The 24,924-nt window shown below is 44.6% G+C and overlaps 1 protein-coding gene across 2 annotated transcripts in view; it reads left to right on the forward strand.

Moving 5' to 3' along the window:
- The window catches only part of lef1 (lymphoid enhancer-binding factor 1), a 54,901-nt gene that overhangs the window by 20,546 nt on the left and 9,431 nt on the right, over nt 1-24,924 (forward strand). The window contains exons 4-9 of one of the 2 annotated variants that reach the window (XM_086121169.1): nt 15,936-16,065; nt 20,171-20,261; nt 20,388-20,507; nt 21,802-21,964; nt 22,218-22,325; nt 24,695-24,743. In XM_086121169.1, coding sequence (XP_085977295.1) covers nt 15,936-16,065; nt 20,171-20,261; nt 20,388-20,507; nt 21,802-21,964; nt 22,218-22,325; nt 24,695-24,743 — 661 coding nt within the window. The remainder of the gene's footprint in view (nt 1-15,935; nt 16,066-20,170; nt 20,262-20,387; nt 20,508-21,801; nt 21,965-22,217; nt 22,326-24,694; nt 24,744-24,924) is intronic. The other variant, XM_086121171.1, reaches the window with a different exon arrangement.

The following is a 24,924-nucleotide window of genomic DNA, read 5'->3' on the forward strand; positions in this document are numbered from 1 at the left end:
ATTAGCTATACTGTCCTATTCTGATCAGGGCCTGAGTTGAAACAAAGCCAAAGAGGAAGCGGGCCGTGGCTTGAAAAGAAATATATAAAGGTGATTCGCTGAATGTATTTATGTGGCATCAAGGGAAAACGGCATCCGTCTCAGCGGGGAGTCTTCAAACCCACCGAGGGTCATAAACTTAGCTCAGGGAAGGGGGGGGGGGGGCAGGTGAAGCTTTTTATGTCCCGCGATGGCGAGGCATCACACAGGCGCCCTTCACTTTGAGCTTACCGTCATCAAACAACGCATCAAACCCAGCGGATCAATCCACCCCTCATCTGTACCTGAGATGAAAGCTGTTGCAATGTATGCGACCGCTGCGCCCGCTGACAGCCTCCATCATTACAAACAGCCAATCGGCTACTTTAAAAGTTAACCCACATAACAACGCCAAATTACCTGCAAGGTATCCTCCGCTTTGACGGAGCAGGCATGTTACCAAATTGTGAAACGAAAAGCCGTAGTGGTCAACCCAGTTGAATGTGACACAATAATACATAAAAATGGAATGAAAATGAGGTCATGACAATCAGTCATGGCTGTATTTTCATAGCCCATCAGAATTATTATTTTTTGTCCGGTGCCTGATAGAGCACAGCAGCCCCAGAACATAATTGAGACCAAGCCTTTGACACTGGGCAGAAAGGAGTAGTCAAGTCAAAAATGTTCCTGACAATATGTTTTATGCGTCTCCACGAGACTAAACAGGATATTCGGATTAATATTGCACATGTGGGATACGAATTGAGCAGAAAAATCCATCCAATTTTATCCATCTCAGGGGGGTGGCCATTTTGGCTCGTACTTGAATGAAAACGACATCACAGTGCCCAAGGGCTCAGGCACCGTCATGGCTCGCCTGTTTTCTAGGTCTGATCATGTGACATTCACAAGCTGAGCCCTTAGGCACTATGATGTAATTTTCAGTGCAAAAAAAACCAAACAACAACAACATTTTGGTTGTGGATTTTTTTTGTCCTAGTTTTAGTATTGATGTGGTTTTGCCAGTGACAATGATGCAGGTGCGCACGGCACATTTTGTATCTATGGCATCAGGTGCAGCAGCCTTACTGCGACATACGACCGGGCTTAAGGACTTTGTTTTGTGCTCCCAAAATCCAAAATTAGCATCTCTTTACAACTATCAGGGGGGGTGGGGATAAGCAGACGTTGTCCTCTACCGCTTCATTGCTTTGTTTGCATTGAAGCTCGCGCACAGATAACAAAAAGCGATCGCAAAGCGAATTGACAAGGGGCAGGGTCCTCACGTGTTTGGCTGAACTCCTTGAAGAGCTTCTTGAGGTTGGTGGAGAAGCAGAAAAGCCGTTTGTTAGGCTGTGAGGGGCGGTGAGGGGTTGGGATCTGAATAGACTTTTTTTTTTAATTCACATGCTAGCAGGGACCCTGAAAGTGTACGGTCTGATTAAGGGCTAATACCAGGCTGAAAGGCAGATGCCGGACATCTTTACCACCTAATCCCCTAAAACACACCCAAAGAGTGGGCTTGACGGTATTGTTCCAGTCCATCATGTGAATAAGTCCAAAGGTGTGCCAAGTGATCCGCCATCATGAATACTGCTTAACAATGCACCTTCAACTTCACAAAAACGACACAAAAAAAGCAAAGTGAATGAGATATAAAAAGACTAAGTTACATCAGAACTTAACAGAAACAGTCGTGAAATGAGTCATTTGAGGCTAAGTGAGTGTGCCTTCAGGTGAAAAGACGTATTTTTTTGTTCTGTGACTTTCGGGGGGTGGCAAGGTCAGGCACCTGAGGGGCACTGCGTGACCTGTCCCAACAGACGCAACCCCCGCATGGTATGTCTGATCCCTTTGTGATTCACCCGTGAAGACGACGTGCTCCCTGAGCCGCCGATATTTTTGTCGCTTCTATTCTGGCTCGTCATGTGAGTGGGAGAGCATCCGTCGGAAAACTAGGTCAATATCGTCTCTCGTTGCAAAAGCGCCCCGCCCCAACCCGCCATCCATCCCTCTCGCCCCCCTCTCCCATCCGTTGAAATATGCTCACAGCCAACTCTAGTCTTACCCTTTCCTCTCCAAAGGTGTATTGTGTAATGTTGCTTAGTCCCGCGCTGTCCTCTCCACAGGTAGAGTCACATAAAGGGACCCCCGCCAGACTCGTTTTTTCCCACCCCGTCAGCGCTGAGCTCCCAAATCCAAAGTGACAGCCATTCATGCTGAGAATATACCTGGGCACGAGCTGAGACTCGAGGGAAGTGAGGCTGCAGGGTTGTGGGGGTGCGCGCTATCTAGGTGTCGCAGGCAAATCCGCTCTTGTTGCTCGTGCGAGGCAGCCTCGCTCGCGACGCTTTTGTTATTGGGTGAAGGCTAGCACGTTAATTAGCTTGTGCTCGCCAGTTTGATTTCCATCTGAACGTGAAGAAGCAAATACAAATTTCGTATCAAACAACAAACAAGAATTTCCATTTTCGTCATATATGATGTACTTTTACATTAAAATAATGGGGATAACATAGTATTTCCGATTTTATTTTGTTTTGATTTCAACAATTTCATTAATTCATTCTTAAAGCTTCATTAAACAATAACCAACCTGTGTTGTGATTTTGGGCGGAAAAATGTAAACACATAAAAAGTTATGAAAATAAATGTTTTATTTTTAAGAAATAAAACATTTTTGTATTGTAAAATCATATTCCTATTTTTATTATTTAATCTTAAATCAAAAATTGTAATATATTTTTTTATTATTTGTATATATTAAAATCATACAATTCAAATTACATTTACTAGTATGGTTCTGAAGTAATCTTGTATTATTTTAAAAATTATTATTTTATTGAATGTGTAAAAAGTATTTAAAATTGTCTAAGTATTATCATTTTTATTGTTATTATGATATCATTTTTAAATTCATTAGTTTTTATTTCACGACATATGTAAAAAAAAAACTTCATGCATTTTTCATTATTAGGTCATTGTAATTCGTTTTATTTTAATGTATAAAATAACCACTTCAAAATTGGGAAAAAGATTGTAACAACTTACATTTTTTCTCTTTTTTGGTTTACAGTCAAAACACTTGGCTCTGATTGTGCGAAGGCTAGCACGCTAGTTTGCTGGTGCTGCCATTTTTATTTTGGTGCACCTCTCGGGGCCTCGTTTAACGCGTACGTCGGCGCCGCAAACTCACTCAGCCTTGCTGCTAATGATAAATCATGCAACATTTCTATAAATAACGGCAGCTGAATCGGGGGAGAAAACTCCAATGCGCTCCAAACATTTCCCTCCGCCGTGCACGTGGTCGAGCTTTGCGAAGGAGATCCAATTTAAAGCTCCCAGATTAACATTCCCCGTGCTTGAAAACAGGCACTGGATCGCGGCAATTAGCTATTGATGCGGCCTAAATGCAGCTAGCGCCCCCCCTGAGATGTTCGGCTGTTTCATATTGCACTCCTGTATGATCTTGAGCACATTCCCTCTGCTTGTTTTCCGCCATTGTTTGACATGCTCAATGCATGCGACGCTGACTGAATGCGGTGTTCCGACAAAACCACCAAGCCCAAAGTAGACGGAAGCCAGCAGTCTAGACTGGGTTTCGTCTTTTACCCTTTAATTTGCCAAAAACCAAAACAAATTGAAGTGATGCTTACAGTTCAATAGAAGAACCCTTTATGATATAACATGGAGCAACTATATATTACTCCATAAAATAAAACAACAAAACAAAACAAAAAATGCAAAATGCCATGCCCAAACTTGTTTAAAAAAAACAACAAACTGCTAAATTATGGAAAGCATGACTACTACTACTACTACTATTACTCGTAGTAGTACTACTACCACCACTGTTACTAGTTACCATTTAGTTTAACTACAAAAAACAAAAAAACAGGGTCATTCGATTGCTTTACAAAGCTTTGCAATACACTCCACAAAACTTTGTTCGTGAACTAGCTAGATAAATATGACATTACTTGAAATTGTATTTCATTAGTAGTTACAGTAGTACATTATGGCTCAAAAATAGTTAAAGTAGTTATGTACACTGCAAAATTACAATGCAGTGTACAGTATGCTATGCGGAAACGAGCATTTTAGCTTGCTAGCTAGCAAGTTGGTTAGTTTTAAATATATGCAACAAGTGTTTCCTGTTGTCAGCCCAACACCTGCCTGAGTTTGTTTTAATGTATTGGAAACAAAATTCGAACAAAATTATTGTTGATGTATAAATGTAAATGTGTGTTTCACCATTTGATTTGTTAGCAGGGTTGCTAACTACGTGTGTTTACCACAATACTAACTATTTGGAGCACTGCTAACCACATTAAAGGGGCTCGCTTTTCACTTTCGATCTAAACCACATCTACCGAACAATAAATAATCTTGAGGGTTTTTTTGTTTTGTTTTGTTTTGTTTTTCCGAATTAAAAACCTTTTTTGATGTTTAGCAATGGTTTTGGTTAGTGTGTCCCAAAGCTAACAGCGCTTTGTATCTTTTATTGGACAAATTAGTGTCCGTAGGTGTGTGGTCCGCTTTTTGGTATTTAAGTGTGAGCTTGCGTACTATGTCGATGGCTGCACTGGAGCCCAATGTTTGGCCTTTTCCGCACTACCTTTGATGTGACCGGGCACCGCTGTGATAATAAGGCCCGTGCCCCGCCGCACGGTGAACGTCCCGCAGTTCGCCCTCGGTTCCTGCCAGACCACCACACATGCTGCCCCTCCCCAAAGCCCACTCGCAACACTCAAGCGTTGGCCAACTTCCACATGGTGCTTGATCAGTGTGCACACCGCCACCATCTTTAAAATTGCACTCCAGAGCTGGCCAAAAGAACAACCCTCTTTGGACCTACTCAGCTCCCCACAAACATGGAGGTCCCCGTTTACTGAAATAAAATCCATCCATCCATTTTCCGAACCGCTTGATCCTCACTAGGGTCGCGGGGGGTGCTGGAGCCTATCCCAGCTGTCTCCGGGCAGTAGGCGGGGGACACCCTGAATCAGTTGCCAGCCAATCGCAGGGCACACAGAGACGAACAACCATCCACGCCCACACTCACACCAAGGGACAATTTAGAGCGTCCAATCAGCCTGCCATGCATGTTTTTTTTTTGGAATGTGGGAGGAAACCGGAGCACCCGGAGAAAACCCACGCAGGCCCGGGGAGAACATGCAAACTCCACACAGGGAGGCCGGAGCTGGAATCGAACCCGGTACCTCTGCACTGTGAAGCCGACGTGCTAACCACTGGACTACCGGGCCGCCCCTGAAATAAAATGATTTTTTAAAAATTTAATTAGTCATATGAGAAAGAAAACGGAGATGGTGGTTGAAGGACACTGGAATGGAAACAGGAGTGCCGGACATTCGAAGAGATAAAATAAAAATAATACATTTTCTACAATGTGAGTCAAACAATTTTTATCTCATGTGATGTTGTTTTATTTTATTCTTTCTGCATATGTAGTCTTATGTATTTTATTTAAAGGTGATTTCTTTGAATAGAGAAAATCTATGTTTATTTGAAAGGCATTGGGAAGTTTTTTTTAACCCAAATTCTTAAAAAAACAAAACAAAATCTTTCTACCTTTCAATTGACATTTTTAAAATAATGTATTTCTTCTCTGTGTGTTCTTTTCTACTTATTGATTCATTATTTATCAAATAATACTACCATTTGATATTTTATTTTATTTATATTATTTTAATATAGATAGTATTTTTTCTATTATAAAAGATATATTATTTTACTATGTACCGTACATATTTAATATAGTCGTAGTATAAGGAAATGGATCAATTTAAAGACTCACTTGTCAACTGACTGTGACATCACATGAACCAGTTGGAATATTTGTACCATTCCATCTCTGTACCCCGAAGTTAGTCCCCCTCCCCCCAACACACTTTTTTTTTTTTTTTAAGAAGCTCTGTGACATCTAAAAATTAAGAGTGGAAACACTGTTTTGAGAAAGCGGATTGAGCCTTTTTTTTTTCTTCATCTGGGCCAGGCACATTTCACACAAATTCTCCTCGTTGAGCTCATCGGTGCCACAGACAGAAAGAGAGAGCGATGGAAGCACGCTCGGTTTGCTTGGAGCGCACGCGCTTCCTGCCAGCTGGAGGATGATGGGTAATCCATCTCGTGCTGTTGGAGACACTCGGCTGTTAATAGCGCCTTTGTGCTGGCGTGTAGACTCATTCAAGGCGTGCCGTGGAGCGTGACCGCGTTTGACACTCCTACATCGAGCGTAACACGCCACTGCTGTGGGGTCGGGGCCTGAAATTTATCATACGTTACACAGTTGTGGTGCTACCTCCAACAATACTGTAATAGCATTGCAGTAACGCTTTTGGCTGTGCTTGCTATTGTGTAAATCATACTCGTTTTCGGTTGCCATGAGTGTCTGCATCATCCAGTGGCACCTTGAGTTTCCTTCCATTCATTCCGTCCCCAAATTACTCGTATTTAAAATTATTTAAAAAATATATATTTATGTACTACTGTAAAACAAAATGAACCATAATTAAAGCGAATGGAAATAAATTCTTTTTTTTTTTAAATAAATTGGAATGACTATATATTGGGACAAGCCAAAAGCGCCCCCCCCCCAAAAAAACAACAACAAACATTGCACAATACACTATATTACAATGTACACAAAAACGTTGTCGATTAACGTTTTACTCCCTGGTATTTTTCCTCTGGATAGTTGTTTGTGTTATCGTTGATTTTTAACCCATTCAATACTTTTTAAAATTGTGATTTGGTTAAAAAAAAAAAAAAACAATATGTCTCAGTATCGACTGATACGAACCACTTGTATCATGATACATTTCTCAGCCATATTACCCAGCAACCAGTAATACAGCTGTCCATTTTTACTGCGTTCATGTAGTTTTTTTTCTTCACGTGTGCATATAGTATTTAAAGTTGCCCAAAGATTCACACCTTTATATACTTTACAATCATGCTGTTGACTATTATTGTTTCTTACATAATGACTCCTTTACAGTTGGCCCTGCAGAATCTCCTCGCTCGCTGTTTCTCATTCGATTCCATCCGATGATACATTTTAGTCGTAAATTTGAGTCTCGTGAAAGGCCATCCTGAGCTGTAAAAGTTAGCCAAACATATTACAGAAAATCCAAATCACTCTTGGGAGTTTATGACTTGATCCTTCATCCCCTTTTATATGTTGTCTACTTTTTTTTTTTTCCCTCTCCAACTGGCCTCGGCCTTGAGTGCCAGCGCTTCCCTTCAGCGTCAACTCTTGACTAGCGTGCAGGATTTACGATTAAAATGCAGAGTGAGGGAGCGAGAGAGAGAGAGAGAGAGAGAGGCAGGAGATCAGGGGGTGTCTTCACAGATGTAAATTTGTCTCCAGGGCAGGCTTTTCCTGTTATTCGTAGCCTCCTCCGCTCGGGTCCCAACGCTCGGCTCTGCTTGTTCCACTCATTACCCCCCCGGGCTTGTGGCGCTCCTCCGCACCTCGCTTGCGGCGGGGCTTTCTTCTCCATTAATTGGGTTTGGTTACATGAAGCCCCCTGGACAAAGAGACGTCCCTGCCAAGTGATGTGGTTCCCTCGTTAGCCGTACGCGCCGAGCTGCCGGGGTTCGACCCGCTGCACAAAATGGTAATTGGTTATTTATTTAAGCTTCCTCAGGTTGGTCTCTACTGGTTTGCAAAGATGGAGTGGAGGAGGGGAGGATGGGATGCTCTAGTTTTGCACCGTGTTGTCAGCGTTTCCCTGGGGGGGTTGGGGGACCGGACACTTTCCGACCTCTGTGGATCCTAAAAAAAGTCTTCCTGAAACTAAAAACAAAGCCATAAATTACATTCAGTTAAATTCAACATTAAATCAACCACGTTTCCAAACATGTCAACACATGAAAAGTCACATTTTCTGGCTGTGTACTGTCTTGAATCCCAATCCAAGTGAACATTCTTTTAAGAACAACTGACCGAATGACTCCCGCGGCGACATCGCGCAGTCATGATAGCAGAACCAACAAAAGCAGTGATGTGGTTTTCGTCCACTTTGGGCTCTTTTAAGAGCGGACGCACGCTATTCATGTGCTGCGGTATTTCTGGGCAACGCGGGACAGTGGGGACATTGTCGGAGTCGGTCTTGAGTTTAATTTGCAAATGAAATTCAAAAGTCTCGAATTGAACTCGCATGAAGCTGCAGCAACCCCTGTTTGAAAAACGGTTGAGCACAAATCTTTCATACCGAGTTCCCCTGCAAAATTGCTGCATGCCAGATGTCGAGTTTTATTTTATTTTTATACAAACCCAACAAAAGCATGTCCTGTAACCCATTAACTCAGACTCAGATACCCCCCCCCCCCCCCCGTGCCCCCCTTCAGTGCCATTTATCCACAACAAGGATCCGGAAAAAGTCCCAGACTGTCGGTGTTCACTGTATGCCCGTACGTGTGCCGCAAGACCATCGCATCATCAACCGCCCTCACGCTCTGAACAAGTTTCCGCAGTGTACTCTGAGGCACCTGCATACCTGTCAACTCATACGGTTTAGCCATAGTTCATACGGATTTTGTGGTGAATCTTACGTATATGGCCGTATCGCACAAATCATACGGATTCTGAAAATTTCCGTTATTTTTTTTATTTTTTCCCCCTAACAGGTAGTTCCGTTTGCTTTTGCCCAGAATGGTGCTAGTCTACTCGAATGCTTTTATTTCTGGTAACTTTCCAGTAAATCACGTGGTTCCTAGTTGAAAACAGCAGAGTATTCATTGCATACTTCGGCCAGACATTGTATTATGGAGATCTACAATAAATATCATTGAAAATTTCGTGGGTTTTTTTTCTGCCGTTATTTTGACATATAAAATGCTTTGGTATGTTATAAGGATTTTTTTCTCTTTATAAGGATTTTTTTGGTAGTTTATACAGGTTAGCGCTCCGAAAAGTTGACAGGTATGCACCTGATTGTCATTTTGTCGCTTTTTTTTTCCCACTCGGTAATAATGGCGTCACTAGTCGTCACCTTCCCACCAAACCTCTTTGCTGACGGTTTTGGAATCCGTTCTAACTCTAGGTCCACAGTTTTTGTCTCCGATATCATTGGCGGCTCTCAAATCTTTCCCGTGATGAGAAGTAGATTCCGAGAACTGGCGTGCTTTGGTCCCGGGACCGGTGGAGAGCTGTAGTTTTGCGAAGTGGTCGATTGTGCCTAATCTGTGGAAGCCAAACTAGACGATGGTACCTCTACTTACGAACGTCTCTTCATACGAAATTTTCAAGTTACGAAACGCCTCAACAGGAAAATCTTGCCTCGAGGAATTTCAAGATACGAAAGGTAAAAATCCAGTCTGGGTTGCTACTCGCAATTCCGAGTTCCCTGAACGCAACATACTTGTAGCTGCTCTGCCATTGGCTATTACCGAGCACCTTCCTGGCAGCTCATTGGCTAAGAGGGACCTCTACCAGATGTGTGTCGATCGATAAATAGTTGGATTTGTGTCAAGCGGCGTCCTCGTCATTCGGCCCTCGGGCCATGAGGTTTTCCCATACTTTTACGTAAATGTGAATCACCCAGAAAAAGTGTTCACCAGTCGGGCGATCGCTTACTGTGCTGCTGTATTACCATCATCAATAAACAAGTGAACAAATTTACAGATTCATCAGAGCAGATTGAGAAAATGCCGGCTCTATCGAAAGGGCTCGGCGTGAGGTGGGTGCGCTCATCTGGACAGCTCCCGCGGGTTTTCCTCCATTGCATCATTTTATTGCAAGTTGACAGCAGGAACCGAGCAGCGGTTTTCCCAGCACACTCTTCTTCTTGCCAAGTGCGGAGAAGAAGCCTGTGGAGGTTATGCTGTAATTACACTTTGGGACCGATTCCGGTTTGGCGCTGAGATCACAGTGTTGACGTTCACAGTGCAAGGGTGTCAACATGCGAGAACACTGCAGTCAACAATCACAGGGTCCGACATCAATACGTTTTTTTTTCTGGGCTGGGCGGGGGCGGGGGGGGTCCCTGCCAGAACCGGCACTGGCCCTCTATGTTCATGATATGCAACTTGCGGTGATTATTTCATATTTAGCATCTTTGAACTGTATTATTGAATTATTATTAAGGGAAAAAAGGGGGATTTTTTTCAGGATCAAAATCTATCCCTGGGGTGTAAATTCAAGACCATCGCTTTTAGAAGGATTTAACCCGACACACACACACACACACACACACACGTGCGCATGCACAAATGTGTGTATACAGTAGCCATTTGGTTTTGGTGAGAGCCCTGAACGCATGTCAGCTGATTACAATTTTTTTTTCTTTTTAGCCTTCATTGGCTTGGGCCTTCATTCTATCAAAACATATTCCCAAAGCTATGCTAACATTGTGAACAGTCTAATCAAAAAATAAAAAATAAGAAGCAAAGTAAGCTAATGCTAACCGAAAAAAATACACCTTACCAGTATTCGTATTTTTCCACGAGTGAACGAGTGGCGAGGTGGCTAGGATTGACAAAAAATAAAAATAAAAAATACCCAAAGCATTGCGTTTGGTCGTTCCTATCGAGCGTTGGCCGGCCCTTCAGAAACAGAAGTGCTCAGATGTGGTTTTTGAAGTGAAATTCATTGTGCGGAACTGAAGCTGGCAAGGAGCCGGCTTCTTGCGGGAGCCGCTCCAAAATGTTGCAGCACGGGCAACCACACACTTGGCACACCGACTCCATTTGGGGTGGGGAAGGAAATGGTTCATTTTTTTTCCCCCTTTCTCAATCCTTTATTTTTCTTTGACAGCGCAAGATTCCAGCCTTCCTTGCGCTGGTTGTCGAGCATGAATCCACGTGCACGTTCGTGCAGCGTTGGCTAACTTGCTTCTCCCTCTTCATCTCACAGCACAGCTTTTGTACCCAGTTATACAATTTCTGCTGAGTGGAGGAGAAGGGGGGGGGGTAGTTTTTTTTTTCTTCATAATAATCACTTCCCACTTCTGTAATTTATATGCAATGAGGACTCCTCGCGCCTGCAGCGACAATGGAGTGTGCGGAAAGCATGTGAGCTGGTTCATCAACAGCCGGGGAGTTGGCGGTGGATGGCGGATTCCCATGCTGCTTGGTTGTTGGGCCCGTTTTGGAAATGAAAACGTGCAAATAGTGGCTTATCTGTACACCCCCCAATCCCAGTAATTTATCGTATTTTCCGCACTATGAGGCGCGCCTAAAAGCATTCACTTTCACTCAAAAGCCGACTGTGCGCCTTCTAATCCGAAGCGCCTGATATATGGATCAATATTCTGATTTCTCCGACATCGTATTTTAAATGTTCTGTCAAGCGCTTTGTTTCAGCTGCAGCGGTCGTGAAAGCTCTATAGAAATAAAGCTGTATTGTATTGTATTCCCTTGAGTGTAGCTCCATCTAGTGGATGCATAAAGCAACCGCAGCCACGATTGTAGCTTCTGTTTTTTTGCACCTTATAATGCAGGGCGCCCTGCATATGAAAACAGCTTTAAAATAGGTCATTCATTGAAGGTGCGCCGTGTACTCCGAAGCGCCGTATAGAGCGGAAAATACGGTCATCAAATTAACCGTCGTCAATGATCGTCAATGAAGTTGACCTAACCCGAGCATATTCAAACAACACAGTTGCTTAACCCTCCCGTTATGTCCGTTGAACAAGAATGTTCATGGGTGGGTGTGACACGCTTTTAATATTCAAAGTACAAATTGGGCTTCTGTTGCCGCCGTATGTTCGGAGCTCCGTTGTAAAACCGAGAACCGCCTGTAACGGCTTGTGCGCCGCTGTTTTGTATTGGCGGCTTTTCTCGTCAATTGGCTGTTGTGGCTGCAAATGCGCACCCAAGTATCCATAAATGTGCGTATTGGTCACAGAGGCCTGACTGTTTTCCTCGCTTGACTTCACCACAATAGGGCGGCCCTTTATTAACAAGCTGACTGAAATCCCATCGGACAAGCTGTAACAAAAGGGGGGCTTCCGTGCTCTGTGGGTCGGGCTCTTGCTTTTACTGTAAGGGTCGCCGTCCTCTTCCGCCTGGATCATTTGAACAAACGTTACTGACCCCCAGCTAAAAAGATAATAATCCAGCCACTTCTTATCTTATTCCCACACCCTGACGAATGTCAGTGTAGGCGCAGCCCCTGGTGAGGGCACGTACCGGTCGCCTCCTCCTCGAGGGTTAATAGGCCTGCCCCCCCATCCCAAAGTGAGGATTCCCACGCTAAGTGATTAGCCTTTCGCCTTGATGAGACAACCTTGCTTACCTATGTGAAGATAGAAGCAGATTTCTTTTACGCAGAGTTGCGGCATAATTGAAGAAGGAATGTAGCGTTGATTAATCAAGATAATCATGCGCTTTCACACAGCGACACATCTTCCAAAGTGATGATTTGATTTGTGACCATGTCAAGACATCGAGAGAACGACGATGTCAAACTACCGTTGCGTGCAGTCTTGACTCTGCAAGCAGCTTATTGAAAACAAACGGTGCAGCAACAATATGTAAACTGGCAACATAACAGCACTTGCGTTTATCCGGTATATCCTTCATCCGATGCAGAATGACCAAGAATCATATTACACGCCCTGCTGTAATATGATTGGCCGCTGCACACAGGAGGACCACATGCAGCAGCCAATCACATGCAGCTTAATAATTCAGAATAAAAATAATTTGTAACGTCTCCTTGAACAATATAATCATCTGTCTTTGTCTCAAACTGGCCAAAGTGGAAGACAGCAGCGGAATTCAATTGATGTGGTGTGACAAAACGGATTCATTCATTTTTAATCATTATTGTATGTTTTTATCAAGTACATTATCGAGTGACATTTTTCCTTATTTAAAAAAAAACTGGGGGGTTTTTTTTTGGTTGTTTTTGTGAAAGGAAGGCGGGAACAGATTCATGGCTTTTGCATTCATTTCAATCACAAAAGACAATTTGTGATCTGGGTGTTTTGAGTTATGAGCGTGATCATGGAATAAATTAAACTCGTATCTCAAAGCACAGCTATCCCCAGATGGAAATTGGCCCGTTTGACTTTATTGGCCAATTCCGTGTTGTAGGCCATTTATACAAAACGGTGACATCATGAAAATCCGGGAAAAATGACAGCTTTCATGCAAAGGGGCTTTCAATTGCTTTCAACACAACTGGCTTTCTCACACTCCCCAGACAATCATAATGGACCCTTACACACAGACAGCACGCTGCATTTTTTTTTTCACAAATCAGACACAACCTCAGAAATCGGAAAATCATCTGGGTTGACTCGATCCCCCCCCTATGCCGTGTCGGTGTTTCAAAACAGCGATGCAAAAAAATAAAAAATAAAAAAGGCGAGAAATGTTTCCGTGCGGTGTTTAAGGAGGAGCCGCTCCATTCTCCACCCAGTAATGAGTGTGGCACACCAGCAGCGTCATGTGGTCGCCAAGATTGTATTCCGCACGCTAGCAGCGTCGAGTTCCCGCTCGGGACGTTCCCAGAAGGTGGGGGGTCTACGGATTGAGCGCTGTGCCAGTCTGCGAGGGGTTCTGGGAAATACACGCATTCCAGTCACCCCCGAGTCCAAATGTGTGTGTGTGTGTGTGTGTGTGTGTGTGTGTGTGTGTGTGTGTGTGTGTGTGTGTGTCAGGATTGGGCGAGCAAGCGCTGGCTAGCCTCATCTGCTAAGCACTTAGGAATGTCGCCTTGGCACTTCACCATGAACGCACCACCAAAACAAAGAAACACGTCTAAAAAGAACCTTATTGCCATACCGTGATAGACAGCGTGCCCCCAAATTAGTCGCCTGGGGTGTCATCGACTTAATACAAATAAACGCCTCTTTTAAATAGACCCTCCCGCCCCTCGGAGAAAAGAACCAGGCACTAAGTGTAATGACTTGACTGCATAAAGGCGTGATTCCCGGAGATCATCATTTGTGTCGAGGGGAATAATCCGATTTCACTGAAGGGGGGGACCCGGAATTATTATTTATTGTCTTAGTTCATCTATCTATGCAGATGGCGTATAGTGACAGGCAGAACAACTTGAATGCTCTTTCGCTAGATGTCGGAAGGTGCGGAGTCGATCTGCTTGTCTTTTGTGTGGAAAATATGTGCGTTGGCTTTGTAACGGTTTGGAAACACAAGTTTTACCTGACGGTTCCTGAATGGTCCACTTAATTTTCTAGATCTTTTGCTGCATTTTTCAAACTACGGCGAATGCTTGTTTATTGCCGGGTCGACTTTCCAGACTTGCCTGTGACGGTGGAATATATGCACGAAGCACACCGACCACAAAATATACATTTTGAAGGCAGATCATCGTACAACAACACATTGAGGAAATAAAAAGACCTTGTAAGTCTTTCACAAAGTTATCCACGCATAAGAGGTCACAAAAATTGTTGATTTACACCCCAAAATGTCAAACCAAGCTCTATCAGTGAGTGGCTGCCTTTACAGCAGCTCCTATACTTTTTGATCTACTTTCTTCATAACTTTGCTGCTGTAAATTGGGAATTTCTCCATTGTGATACGAATTAAGGTTTTCTTATTCTTATTCTAATAGTGTCTACTAAAGTCCACTAGCTTAAGTCTAACATGCGTTGAGTTCAAGGAAATTAGCATAAATATCACGGTAATTATTAAGCTTCAAACAGCTGCTACTTTCACAAATTCAGACACATCCTGACTTGCCCGCATTCTGTAAAAACCCTTAAAACACCATCGCTTACAAATGTGTGATGTAGCAGCTGTGTGAAAGACGATACCAGCTATCGGTATCGGCCCGATACCGGCCTTACTTTAGGTATCATGTACTCGTGGAGGCTGTTGAAAGCCGCCACCGATACGTAAGGCATAAAAAACTTTTCAGACATCGAGGAAGTCCTCATCCGCAGTTGTTGGCGCTAAACTGCGGCAATATGTAGTGAGCGCTGTCCCTCGAAGGGTTAAATTTCATATGTCAAAAGTAGGGGCGGCACGGTGTCAACTGGTTAGCACGTTAGCCTCACGGTACAGAGGTGCGAGGTTCGATTCCGGCGCCGGCCTCCGTGTGTGCATGTTCACCGTGTGCCTGCGTGGGTTTTCTCCGGGTACTCCGGTTTCCTTTACGTACTTGTAAATGTATCATTCTGAATAAACCTGATATCGAACGCCCCTTGTTTTTCTTTTTAATGCAGCCTCTAGTTTCACTTGACCGTTGAAAAAAAAATTGAGTTTTCAAGACGCCTCTCCTGGAAATCTGCATCCCGTGGATGTGAAGGCGTGCCGCAGTGCAGGTCTGGGCTCCATTTGCGCAGTGTACTTTTAGCGTAGCTAAGCGCTACCATGTGTTCACGGCTGTTGAAGCATGTAAGCACTGTTTGCAGAGGGAGGGAGCCACGGGAGGGGATGGGAGGGGGGGGGGGGGGCGGGGGAGAGTCCGGCCACAACTTTTCAGGGCTTGGCTCGGGACTATTTAAGCTGTCAAAAAGGCAGGCTGTGAGTCAGCGATGATATTGAGAAGCGGGGGTGTGGGCTGCTGATTCCGCCCCTCGTTGCAGACTTCTCTCTTCTCTTCCCAAGCCTCCCCCACCTTTCTCACCCCCCCCCCCCCTGAAATGAACTCCCCTTATTCACTGGCTAATAACCACCTTTGATCTCCCGTCTGAAAGACCCCTCGCTTTTGCATCCCGCTCTGCGGCATACTCCCATTTGAACATTTTTTCCCCGTAGTCCAAAAGGCAGTTTGTATTTTCCCGTGTCAGACAGTCAACCTTTACCGAGTCCCGAAATGCCATTTGGCATTTTCTGTGGAACATGATTCAAAACTACCCCTTACTCAAAAATATTCAGGAAATTATGTCGACCTGAAAAAAAAAAAATGCTCATACAGTCTTGCATACGGTGATGTCAAATCGATCGTTTCATTTTCTCCTCCGCAGTCCAACAGAGTTCCCGTGGTGCAGCCGTCCCATGCCGTCCACCCGCTCACCCCGCTGATCACGTACAGCGACGAGCACTTCGCCCCAGGTTCCCATTCCGGTCATCACCCTCAAGATACCAAACCACAAGGTACGCCACACGCACGTTGCTCCCGACATCTCAGAATACCCTTGACACCGGTCGATCGTCCGTTCTCAGTGCCGAATCCCTTAATTTTAGGGGATCAGTGATTAGCCAGTCCCTGAAACTAAAACTGATCTTGTCCACCGATCTCATCTGCCTCCACACAGTTGTGAAAAACTCACCCACTGTCCTCTTCTGCTGTGCGGTGACTGTACGCTTTTCGTTGTAATTTAGAGAAGTGTAGCTAAGACAACCTGTTTGTATTCTTTCATGGGTGATGTTTAATGTTTTCTAGTAAAACTTGATTGGAGCATTAAAGGTGTATAGTCTGTATAATGTTGGGATCGGCCAAAATTGGAAGCGGCAGGTCAGGCTCTTTAAAGATCGGGGCACTGGAGATCGGCCACAATATTGTATTGATACACCGAATTTTCCTTACTATAAGGCGCACCCAAAAGCATTAAATTTTCTCAAAAGCCGCCAGTGTGCGCCTTATATATGGATCAATATTCTGATTTCTGGGACGTCATCTTTTAAATGTTCTCTAAAGTGCTTTGTTACAGCTGCAGCGGTGGTAAAAGCGCTCTATAAATTAAGCTGTATTGTATTGTATTCCCTTTAGCGTGGATCCATCTAGTGGATGCATAGCGCAACTGCAGCCACTATTGTAGCTTCTATTCTAAATGCCTTATAATGTGGCACGCCCTATAGATGAAAACCCTTTTAAAATAGGCCATTCATGGAAGGTGCGCCTTATACTCCAAAACGCCTTATAATGCGGGAAAGACGGTAATATATATATATATATATATATATATATATATATACGTCCAACACATAACTGCAGGGTGTAAGATGCTGGCAGGGAAAGCCTACATGGAACGCCATAACCAGGTGGCTGGCATAGTCTACCGAAACATCTTTGCGGAGTATGGACTGGAAACCCCAAGGTCAAAATGGGAAACACCTCCGAAGGTGGTGGAGAATGACAGAGCGAAGATCCTGTGGGACTTCCAGATCCAGACTGACAAGATGGTAATGGCGAACCAACCAGATATCGTGATCATAGATAAAGGGCAGAGGAAAGCCGTTGTCGTGGATGTAGCGGTCCCAAGTGATGGAAACATCAGAAAGAAGGAACACGAGAAACTCGAGAAATACCAAGGGCTCAGAGAGGAGCTGGAGAGAGCCTGGAAGGTAAAGGTGACAGTCGTGCCTGTGGTGGTCGGAGCACTCGGGGCAGTGACCCCCAAACTAGATGAGTGGTTGCAACAGATCCCGGGAACAACATCGGACATCTCAGTCCAGAAATGTGCAGTGCTGGGAACAGCAAGGATACTGCGCAGAACCCTCAAGCTTCCTGGCCTCTGGTAGAGGACCCGAGCTGAATGAGGGACGGACACCACCCGAGGGGGGGGTGAGACGAGGATTTTATTTTTTTTTTACTGTGTATATATATATATATATATGTATGTATGTATATTATATATACATAATTAAAAAATACATGGGAAGAGGACTTTGAAAAAAAATGACTGCATAATAAATCACAAGTGCAATATTGAAGAAAAAGAACTCGTACATCTTGATGCAAGTGACGCACAGAAAAGTGATGTTTCACTCCTTCCTTGACGTTTTCCGAGTTGAAAGAGAGGCTGAAGGGTGAAGTCGCTAAAAATAAACTCGAGTGTACTTTGGCGTCCGCTGTCAAAAAAAAACAAAACTCAACTGTCACACATCCGAGCCGTCTTTACCTTGGTTCCCGCGCCAAACTCATTTGAAGGCGCCCGCGGGACATCGCGCTGCCCTTTTCCCTCCTCGCGTCTTCCGTCGCAACATCAAGCGAGGCCGCCGTCGTCTTTTATTTTCATCCCGCTCTCCTGCACCTTTTTGTCTATCTTTTTTTTCCCTCCTCCTCACCTTTCTTCTTTCACTTGAAAAGCGGGAGAGTGATCAGACAGGGATGCTGGCGATGATGATGATGATGATGATGATGAGGTTCAGAGGGAGCGCCTATAAATAACAAGGTGGAAGTGAGATGAAGGCAGCCGAGACGCCGAAAGAAAACCGCGCTTGCTCCACATCTGTCAGAGGGAATCGGTCTTCAGAGGCATCCTGCAAGCAGGAAATAGTTGCTGTCGATCACAGCGGAACAGAAACGTCGCCGCCACCTCGTACAGTTGATGAAGTTTGCCGCAAACCTGGTGACACGTGCTGAGAGAAGAGCAGCTTTTTACTCTGCCGTCAAACTCGAAGCCTTTAAGGAGATCAAATTATTGTTACAGAAATACTCGACATACACTAGATATACCCAGAGTGCGCATATTGTGCATTTTATGCGCAATTTAAGGCATTTTTCCCCATCAAAATACCCCAAGCATCAATAATTGGAGCATATTTCACACACCCTGTTTCTTGTCTTGCTGAAATCAGAATCCAGTCCCATGCGTAACTTGCCAGCCAATTACAAAATTGAAATTGGAAAAATAAAACCCTTTCAAAGAAAAAAAAAATACCATATTATTTTCTTATGTCACGATGAAATAACTTTTTTTTTTTTTTTAATCAACGCACTCAACACCCTTTCCCCCCCCCCCCCTATTTTTATTTTCATTGAAACTCAACCACTGTCACGTGCTTATGAGCTAAAACAAATCTGCCAAAATGGGAATCCGTCTTCTCCGCGAAGGACGGAGCAGCGGCGTCCTGCGGGCCCCCTCAGCGGGCTCACACTTTGATCCGCTCGTTAATTATGAAGAACAATCACGGATCGTCTCATTACGGGATGCGCGGATGGGCGGGACGGACGGTCGAGCGGAAGGGCCTTTGAACATTGCCGTCGAAACCTCCCTGCGCCATCCTGAAAAAAAACTAAACGGAATCATAAAACAGTGACTGTGATCGGGATGGAGATGGTTTTGACGGCGAGAAAGGAAATGCCGGGTGTCAACGTGAACGCGTGAAGCTCGGGGGTGGGGGGGGGGGGGGTTCTTCGGCACCTTCGGGGTGTGAGTGACAAGGTTAACACGCCGCGTCTCCCGCCTCCTTCTCCGATGCCTTCGGGAGGGCTCGAAGGACACTTGGGGCAGGGGTGGGGAGGGGTTGGATTAGTAGGCAGGGGGTAGCGCTACGCACGCCATAGATCCAGCGCCGCGACACAAGCTTTGGGAAACTACAAGTAAGCCCCCTCCCACCCCGCCCCCGCTCGCACTGCTTCACCGAGGAGGAAGGACTCCTCAGACCACAGAGATGGAGGCGGGGAGAAAAGGCTGCGGCTGCGGCTGCGGCTCCGGCGAGGGATTACAGCGTGCTGCTAATCTGCAGGCATTTACCCGCTTTGCACACGAGTGTGTCGATGAAGAAGCAGAGTCCGTTTGAAAGAGCACTTCTTCTCACCTGCCTTTACCTTCCTCAGCAAAGGTTTTCTTCCAATTTCGGTGCCGTTCCCACCCAGCAGTTGAACTCAGTTCAGTTCAGCTCAGATCAGCATGATGGGAATTTTTTTTTTTTTTATCTCAAAAATAAAATGGTCAAGTCAAGTCAATGTTGGTTCACAGCATTGCACAGCAGAAGTTACCTGAAGACATTCGACACGTTGAGCAGGTCAAGAACGACGCTCCTCATAAATGAAAATTTTCTCCTTTTTTTTTTAACGTAGAAAGTACGAGACAAAGTTTCGCAAAACAATCAAATGTTCTTTTATTCCTGTAAGCTTAAAGGGGCAAAAAAAAGAAAAAATAACCAAAAGCTAATCCTATCAACTGATTCGCCGCCCCCCACGTCACTCACCAAGCCGAGCCTCACCTTTTTAAAGCCAAACACACTCACTGAGATTATAGGGTGGAATTTGAGGACGGCGACCCCAAGTGGATGACGACAATACCCGCCCACCACGTACACATTTCGCTGTTCAATAATGCAAAATGAATGATTATCCAATTCATCAATTTGCTCTCTATTGGTCAATGACAGCTCTAGTACAGACTCATCATTTTGATGAAAGCCCAACATTTGAAATGATTCCAAACTGAACAACGGGGCACACACATCTGATTTATGTCAATAACCACAAGACGATCACAGACATTTGTGTTTTTTGTTTCTGGTGTAGGAATGTCCAGGCATCATGCGGGACCAGAAATCGCCAACTTCTACTCGCTGTCTCCCGGAGGAGTGGGACAGCTCACGCCGCCGCTGGGATGGTGAGTCCATCCCTAAAACATGGACGCGATCGATCGGTCAATCAGTCGATCTCAACTGTTTTGGTCCCACGCTCTCGATTTGAAACCAGTTGCTCAATATTTGACCAGAAAATCTTGACGTTGCAGGTTCTCACACCACATGGTCCCGGGACCGCCGGGCCCTCACGCCACAGGGATCCCCCACCCGGCCATCGTCAACCCCCAGGTCAAACACGAGCCCCTGCACGAAACCGACATCATGCACATGTGAGTAGCGCCACCCGCCCACTTTCACCGCGGTATCACTTTCAGGTCTTTCGCCATTCCGGGAACAAACTAGCCGACCCTTGAAGTGAGCATCTTATCTCTCGGCTAGGGCTTGATCAAGGGGCTCATTCAGCCTCAGGGATGGTGAGGTTGCACTCAGCCAGCAACAGATCCTGGTCCCAGATGATACCGCAACACGCCTGATAGCACCCTGAAGTGGCGATAGCTGATAGCTGCATTAACCACGGTCATCTTGGCATCTTATTAGAAAGTTTCACCCCAGTTCAGCAGCTGAAAGAGAGAGAGAGAGAGAGAGAGAGAGAGAGAGAGACTCCATGTGTTGGTGAGAAATTAGATTACAGTGGTACCTTGGTTTCGGATGTGTGCGCCTTGGCCACCAGGGGGCATTAAAAACACTTACATGCAAAAATCAACGAAGAAGACGGTCTCGTCTGAAGGCTCAGGAAGCTGCAGTATTATTGGTCATTTTTGGTAGAGGATAAAGAATACGGTGAGTGTTTAAAAAAAAAAATCCAAAGTGTTTTAACTTCCGTATTTCGCGTTGTGAAATTCTGCGACATGAGCTTAAATTGCAACGCGCAAGTCAAAGTCATGTAGTTTGATTAAAAACCAAATTCACTCCGTATTTTCATCAATAATTTTTTTTTTCCAGTAAGCTTGGGCTCTGTGTAATTTGGTGCACTTGTAAGTCAAGGTACCACTGTTGTTGCAATTTAGGCTTGTCTAAGCACTTCTCTACATGTATAAATGAAAAAGATTAAAACAAACACGCTGCCTGATATACTGCTGGGTCAATGGCGTGTTTGTATTATGTTACCGTGACGACTGGGGACACAAACTGAGCCTTGCGACTGGAGTGGCTTCTAGTTGCTGGAACCCAGCCGAGAGTTTGCAAGGGGGGAAAAAAAAAAAGGAACACCAGCTACTTGAAAGTGGCTCTGGATCTTCACCCAGCGAGGGAATGGGATGGAACAGACAAAAAAAGAAAGCATAAAGGAAGGGTGGGGTAATTCCCATACTTTGCCCCCCATAAGGCATGGCTGGGCACATACAGGATTGTGGGGGGGGGGGGGACTCTTGCGATAGCCACGTGAATAAGAGATACACATAACATGATTCAAATACTTGCACATGTGGTTGGAGATCCTGTCACAGCCCAGACACACTGTACGGCGGCCGCAACCGGATGTCATTTTCTCACACTTTTGGCACCATCTCCCTGTCTTTCGCCAATGATATCGTAAGCCTCTTTATGTATTTTTTTTGGTTCCAGGAAGCCGCAACACGAGCAGCGAAAGGAGCAGGAGCCCAAAAGACCGCACATCAAGAAGCCGCTCAACGCCTTCATGCTCTACATGAAAGAGATGCGCGCCAATGTGGTGGCCGAGTGCACGCTGAAGGAGAGCGCCGCCATCAATCAGATCCTGGGACGGCGGGTAGGGGGCGCTCACTCACTCAATTTCAAAACTATATGACTTTTATCCCCCAAGAATGACACCTTTTGTCTCATAGTCTGTTTTTCATTTTCGGTTGGCCCTAATATTCCTTGTTGCTCTCATGTGCGTCACTTTGTAATCGCTTTTCCTCCCACCAAATGTTTTGTCTTCTCTTCCACTGAATTTTTTTTTTTTCAAAAGCACCAAAAGGTGCAATAACTGACAATATTTTCTTCTCTTGTGCGAAAAACAGTGGCATGCGTTATCTCGGGAAGAGCAGGCTAAGTATTACGAGTTAGCCCGCAAGGAACGGCAGCTCCACATGCAGCTCTACCCAGGCTGGTCTGCCCGAGACAACTATGTAAGTACCAACAGTACAGCTCTGCAGAGGTGCGTGTATGTGTGTGCGCGCGCTTGACTCGGTGTGTATGTGTGTGTGTGCGTGCGTGTGTGTGTGTGTGTGTGTGTGTGGGGGGGGGGGGGGGATAAGTTAAAAAAAAAAACAGGGGCCCTTCAATAGAGCCCTGCATGCTTACTGGACTCCATTTGGACGGGCTCTTTATTTCAGCCTAACGTGTACTTCATAGCGTTGGATAGATTGTCGGGTCACTTTTTCTTGCAACTGCCAGTGCAATTAGCCTGCGTGTGGCAGTACAATCATATATGATACACGATATAAGATATTACAAGCGTGATGTACTGTACGGTTTTGAGGTGAAAAAAGTGAGTGTTTAGATCATTTGCATGGTTTCGAGAAGAAACGTTTTTATATTTTCAATTGTGAAGTATAATATGACATTAGCGAAGTTGTATATCTTTGAGAACCAACATTTTTTTCAGAAAAGGTTGGATATTATTCAGATAAAAATCATACATTTGCAAGAAAGATGTTTATTTTGAGAAAATAAATTATATTCCTGAGATTGAAATGACATCGTAATAGTACTAAAATAAAGTGATCAATATTTTAACAATACTTTTAAAGATAAAAATGTGACTTTTTTTGATTGATTTTATTAGAGTTAATTTTTACTTTTCTAAAATGTGTATAGTTTTTCGAGTGATGTCATATCGAGAGAATAATCTTATTTTTCAAGAAAAAAGGTTTTACTTTTTAAAGTCATAATACTACGAAAAAAGAGTCATGTAAGTGTATTTTCGAGAGAAAATATTTTTATATTTTTGAGGACAAAATGTGTATATGTGTATAAGAAAAAGTTGTACATATCCAAGAAAAAAAGTTGGATTGAAGTCTTCGTCCTACGAACCTGTGCGTGGGTGTGTGTGTGATAGAGAGAGAAAGAGAGAGAGAGAGAGAGCACCAGCCTTTATGAAAAGTGTGGCTCCGGCACTCACGTTCACTCCACCACCGGCCCAAATAAGTAACCAAAAAAAATTGGAATTTGAAACGAAAAGTGCTTTGTGGTGTTTATCTGCCTCCCCTCGGACATCGACGGCACCCTCCCTCCTTTCCTGCCTCTGTTGCTGCGCCGCCAAATGACTTACTGAATGACATTTCCTCACTGATGTTTGAGATATTGGTATTTAGCGAAAAAGAAGCCAGCCACGGTATACTGAAACTAAAAGTAAAAACGCTCACTATATCTAGCTAGCTAGCTAGCTAGATAGCTAAGTAAGATTATTCTCTAACTAGCTTAGTAGCTAGCTAGCTAGATAGCTATCTCTCTAGCTATAAAAATAAAAGGGTTGTGATGAATGGTGTGCTCTGTCAGTTTCAAGTATTCCTCGAGCACCCCCGACCGTGTGTGTGAGTCTCCTCTATGATGGCAGATTAGCTTGTGAATAAATGGATTAGCGAGGGTGGGGGGGGGGGCAAAAGTACTGCTCATATTTTAGAACCATGAGAATCTATACTTATATTCTACCCCCCATGTCATCTCCCTGGGGTGGTAAAAAAAAAAAATTTGAGAAGAAAACGGGGAGTTGTCATTGAGCGGATTGGTCAGCGAGACAACTGCAGGGCGCACTGTTGAGACAATTTAGGTGCGCGTGAGCTTCAGATACGCCGGTCGCTTGCCAGGTCGAATCGAGCACCTATCAACCATGTTGGTTGATCTAGACTCATAAAGTCCAGTTTTTCTTGAAAAGTGCGCCTTGAAAATCTATTTTTAATCACGTTTGATATCATCCTCCCTTGTAGATCAATCTTAGGTAACGACCAATCACGGCTCACCTGCTCTCTGGGTTAGGTCATGTGACAACCGCAAGCTGGGGCACTGTGATGTCAATTACTGTTGACAGCAAGTGGCAAAATGGCCGCCACCTGAGATGGATACAAATGCGTGCATGTTCCTGCCTAATTCATATTCCACAAACTCAACGTCAATCAGAATATCATGTTTAGACCAGCGGAGGTGCATCGACATTTTTTGACTTGACTTTTTAAGCTCAGCCAATCAAAGGGTGAAAACATAGCCTAACCAATCAAGAAAATGCCGACGTCACGGTGAGAGCTGGAGAAGGCGCACAGTGGTGAATCAAAAATCCGACTGGTTCAAAAAGAAAGATATTTGTAAATGGAGTTCCGTGTTAGCTTAGCTGTGGTGTTGTTTGGCGGCAGCGGGCTTTCAGAGTGTACACGGGGCTTGGCGGCGGGATGTCCGGCAGGGGATGAGTGAACATGACAGTCAGCAGCAGCAGCCAATCAGAGTGGTCTAGTGAACGTGAGTGCTGGAGCCACACTTTATGCGTTCCTCTGTATATTTTTAGGGGAAGAAGAAGAAGCGGAAGCGGGAGAAGATCCAGGAATCAGCTGCGGGTGAGTTCGCGCACCCGCTTGCCCGTCGCTCGCCCTCCTACGCCGTTGCCATCTTGTCCACGTCACGCCTCCTTTGGGCTTAGTTTGGTCGTTTCTCTCTTGCGACTCGGCGCTTTGCACATTTTTGTTTGTCTGCCTGCTCAGCGTTACTTCCTGCTGACCTCGTTTTCGATGCGTCTTA

Source organism: Hippocampus guttulatus, chromosome 9 (genome assembly GCF_054856545.1).
Source record: "Hippocampus guttulatus isolate MCC_2025c chromosome 9, RoL_Hgut_1.0, whole genome shotgun sequence".
NCBI classification, from domain to species: Eukaryota; Metazoa; Chordata; class Actinopteri; order Syngnathiformes; family Syngnathidae; genus Hippocampus; species Hippocampus guttulatus.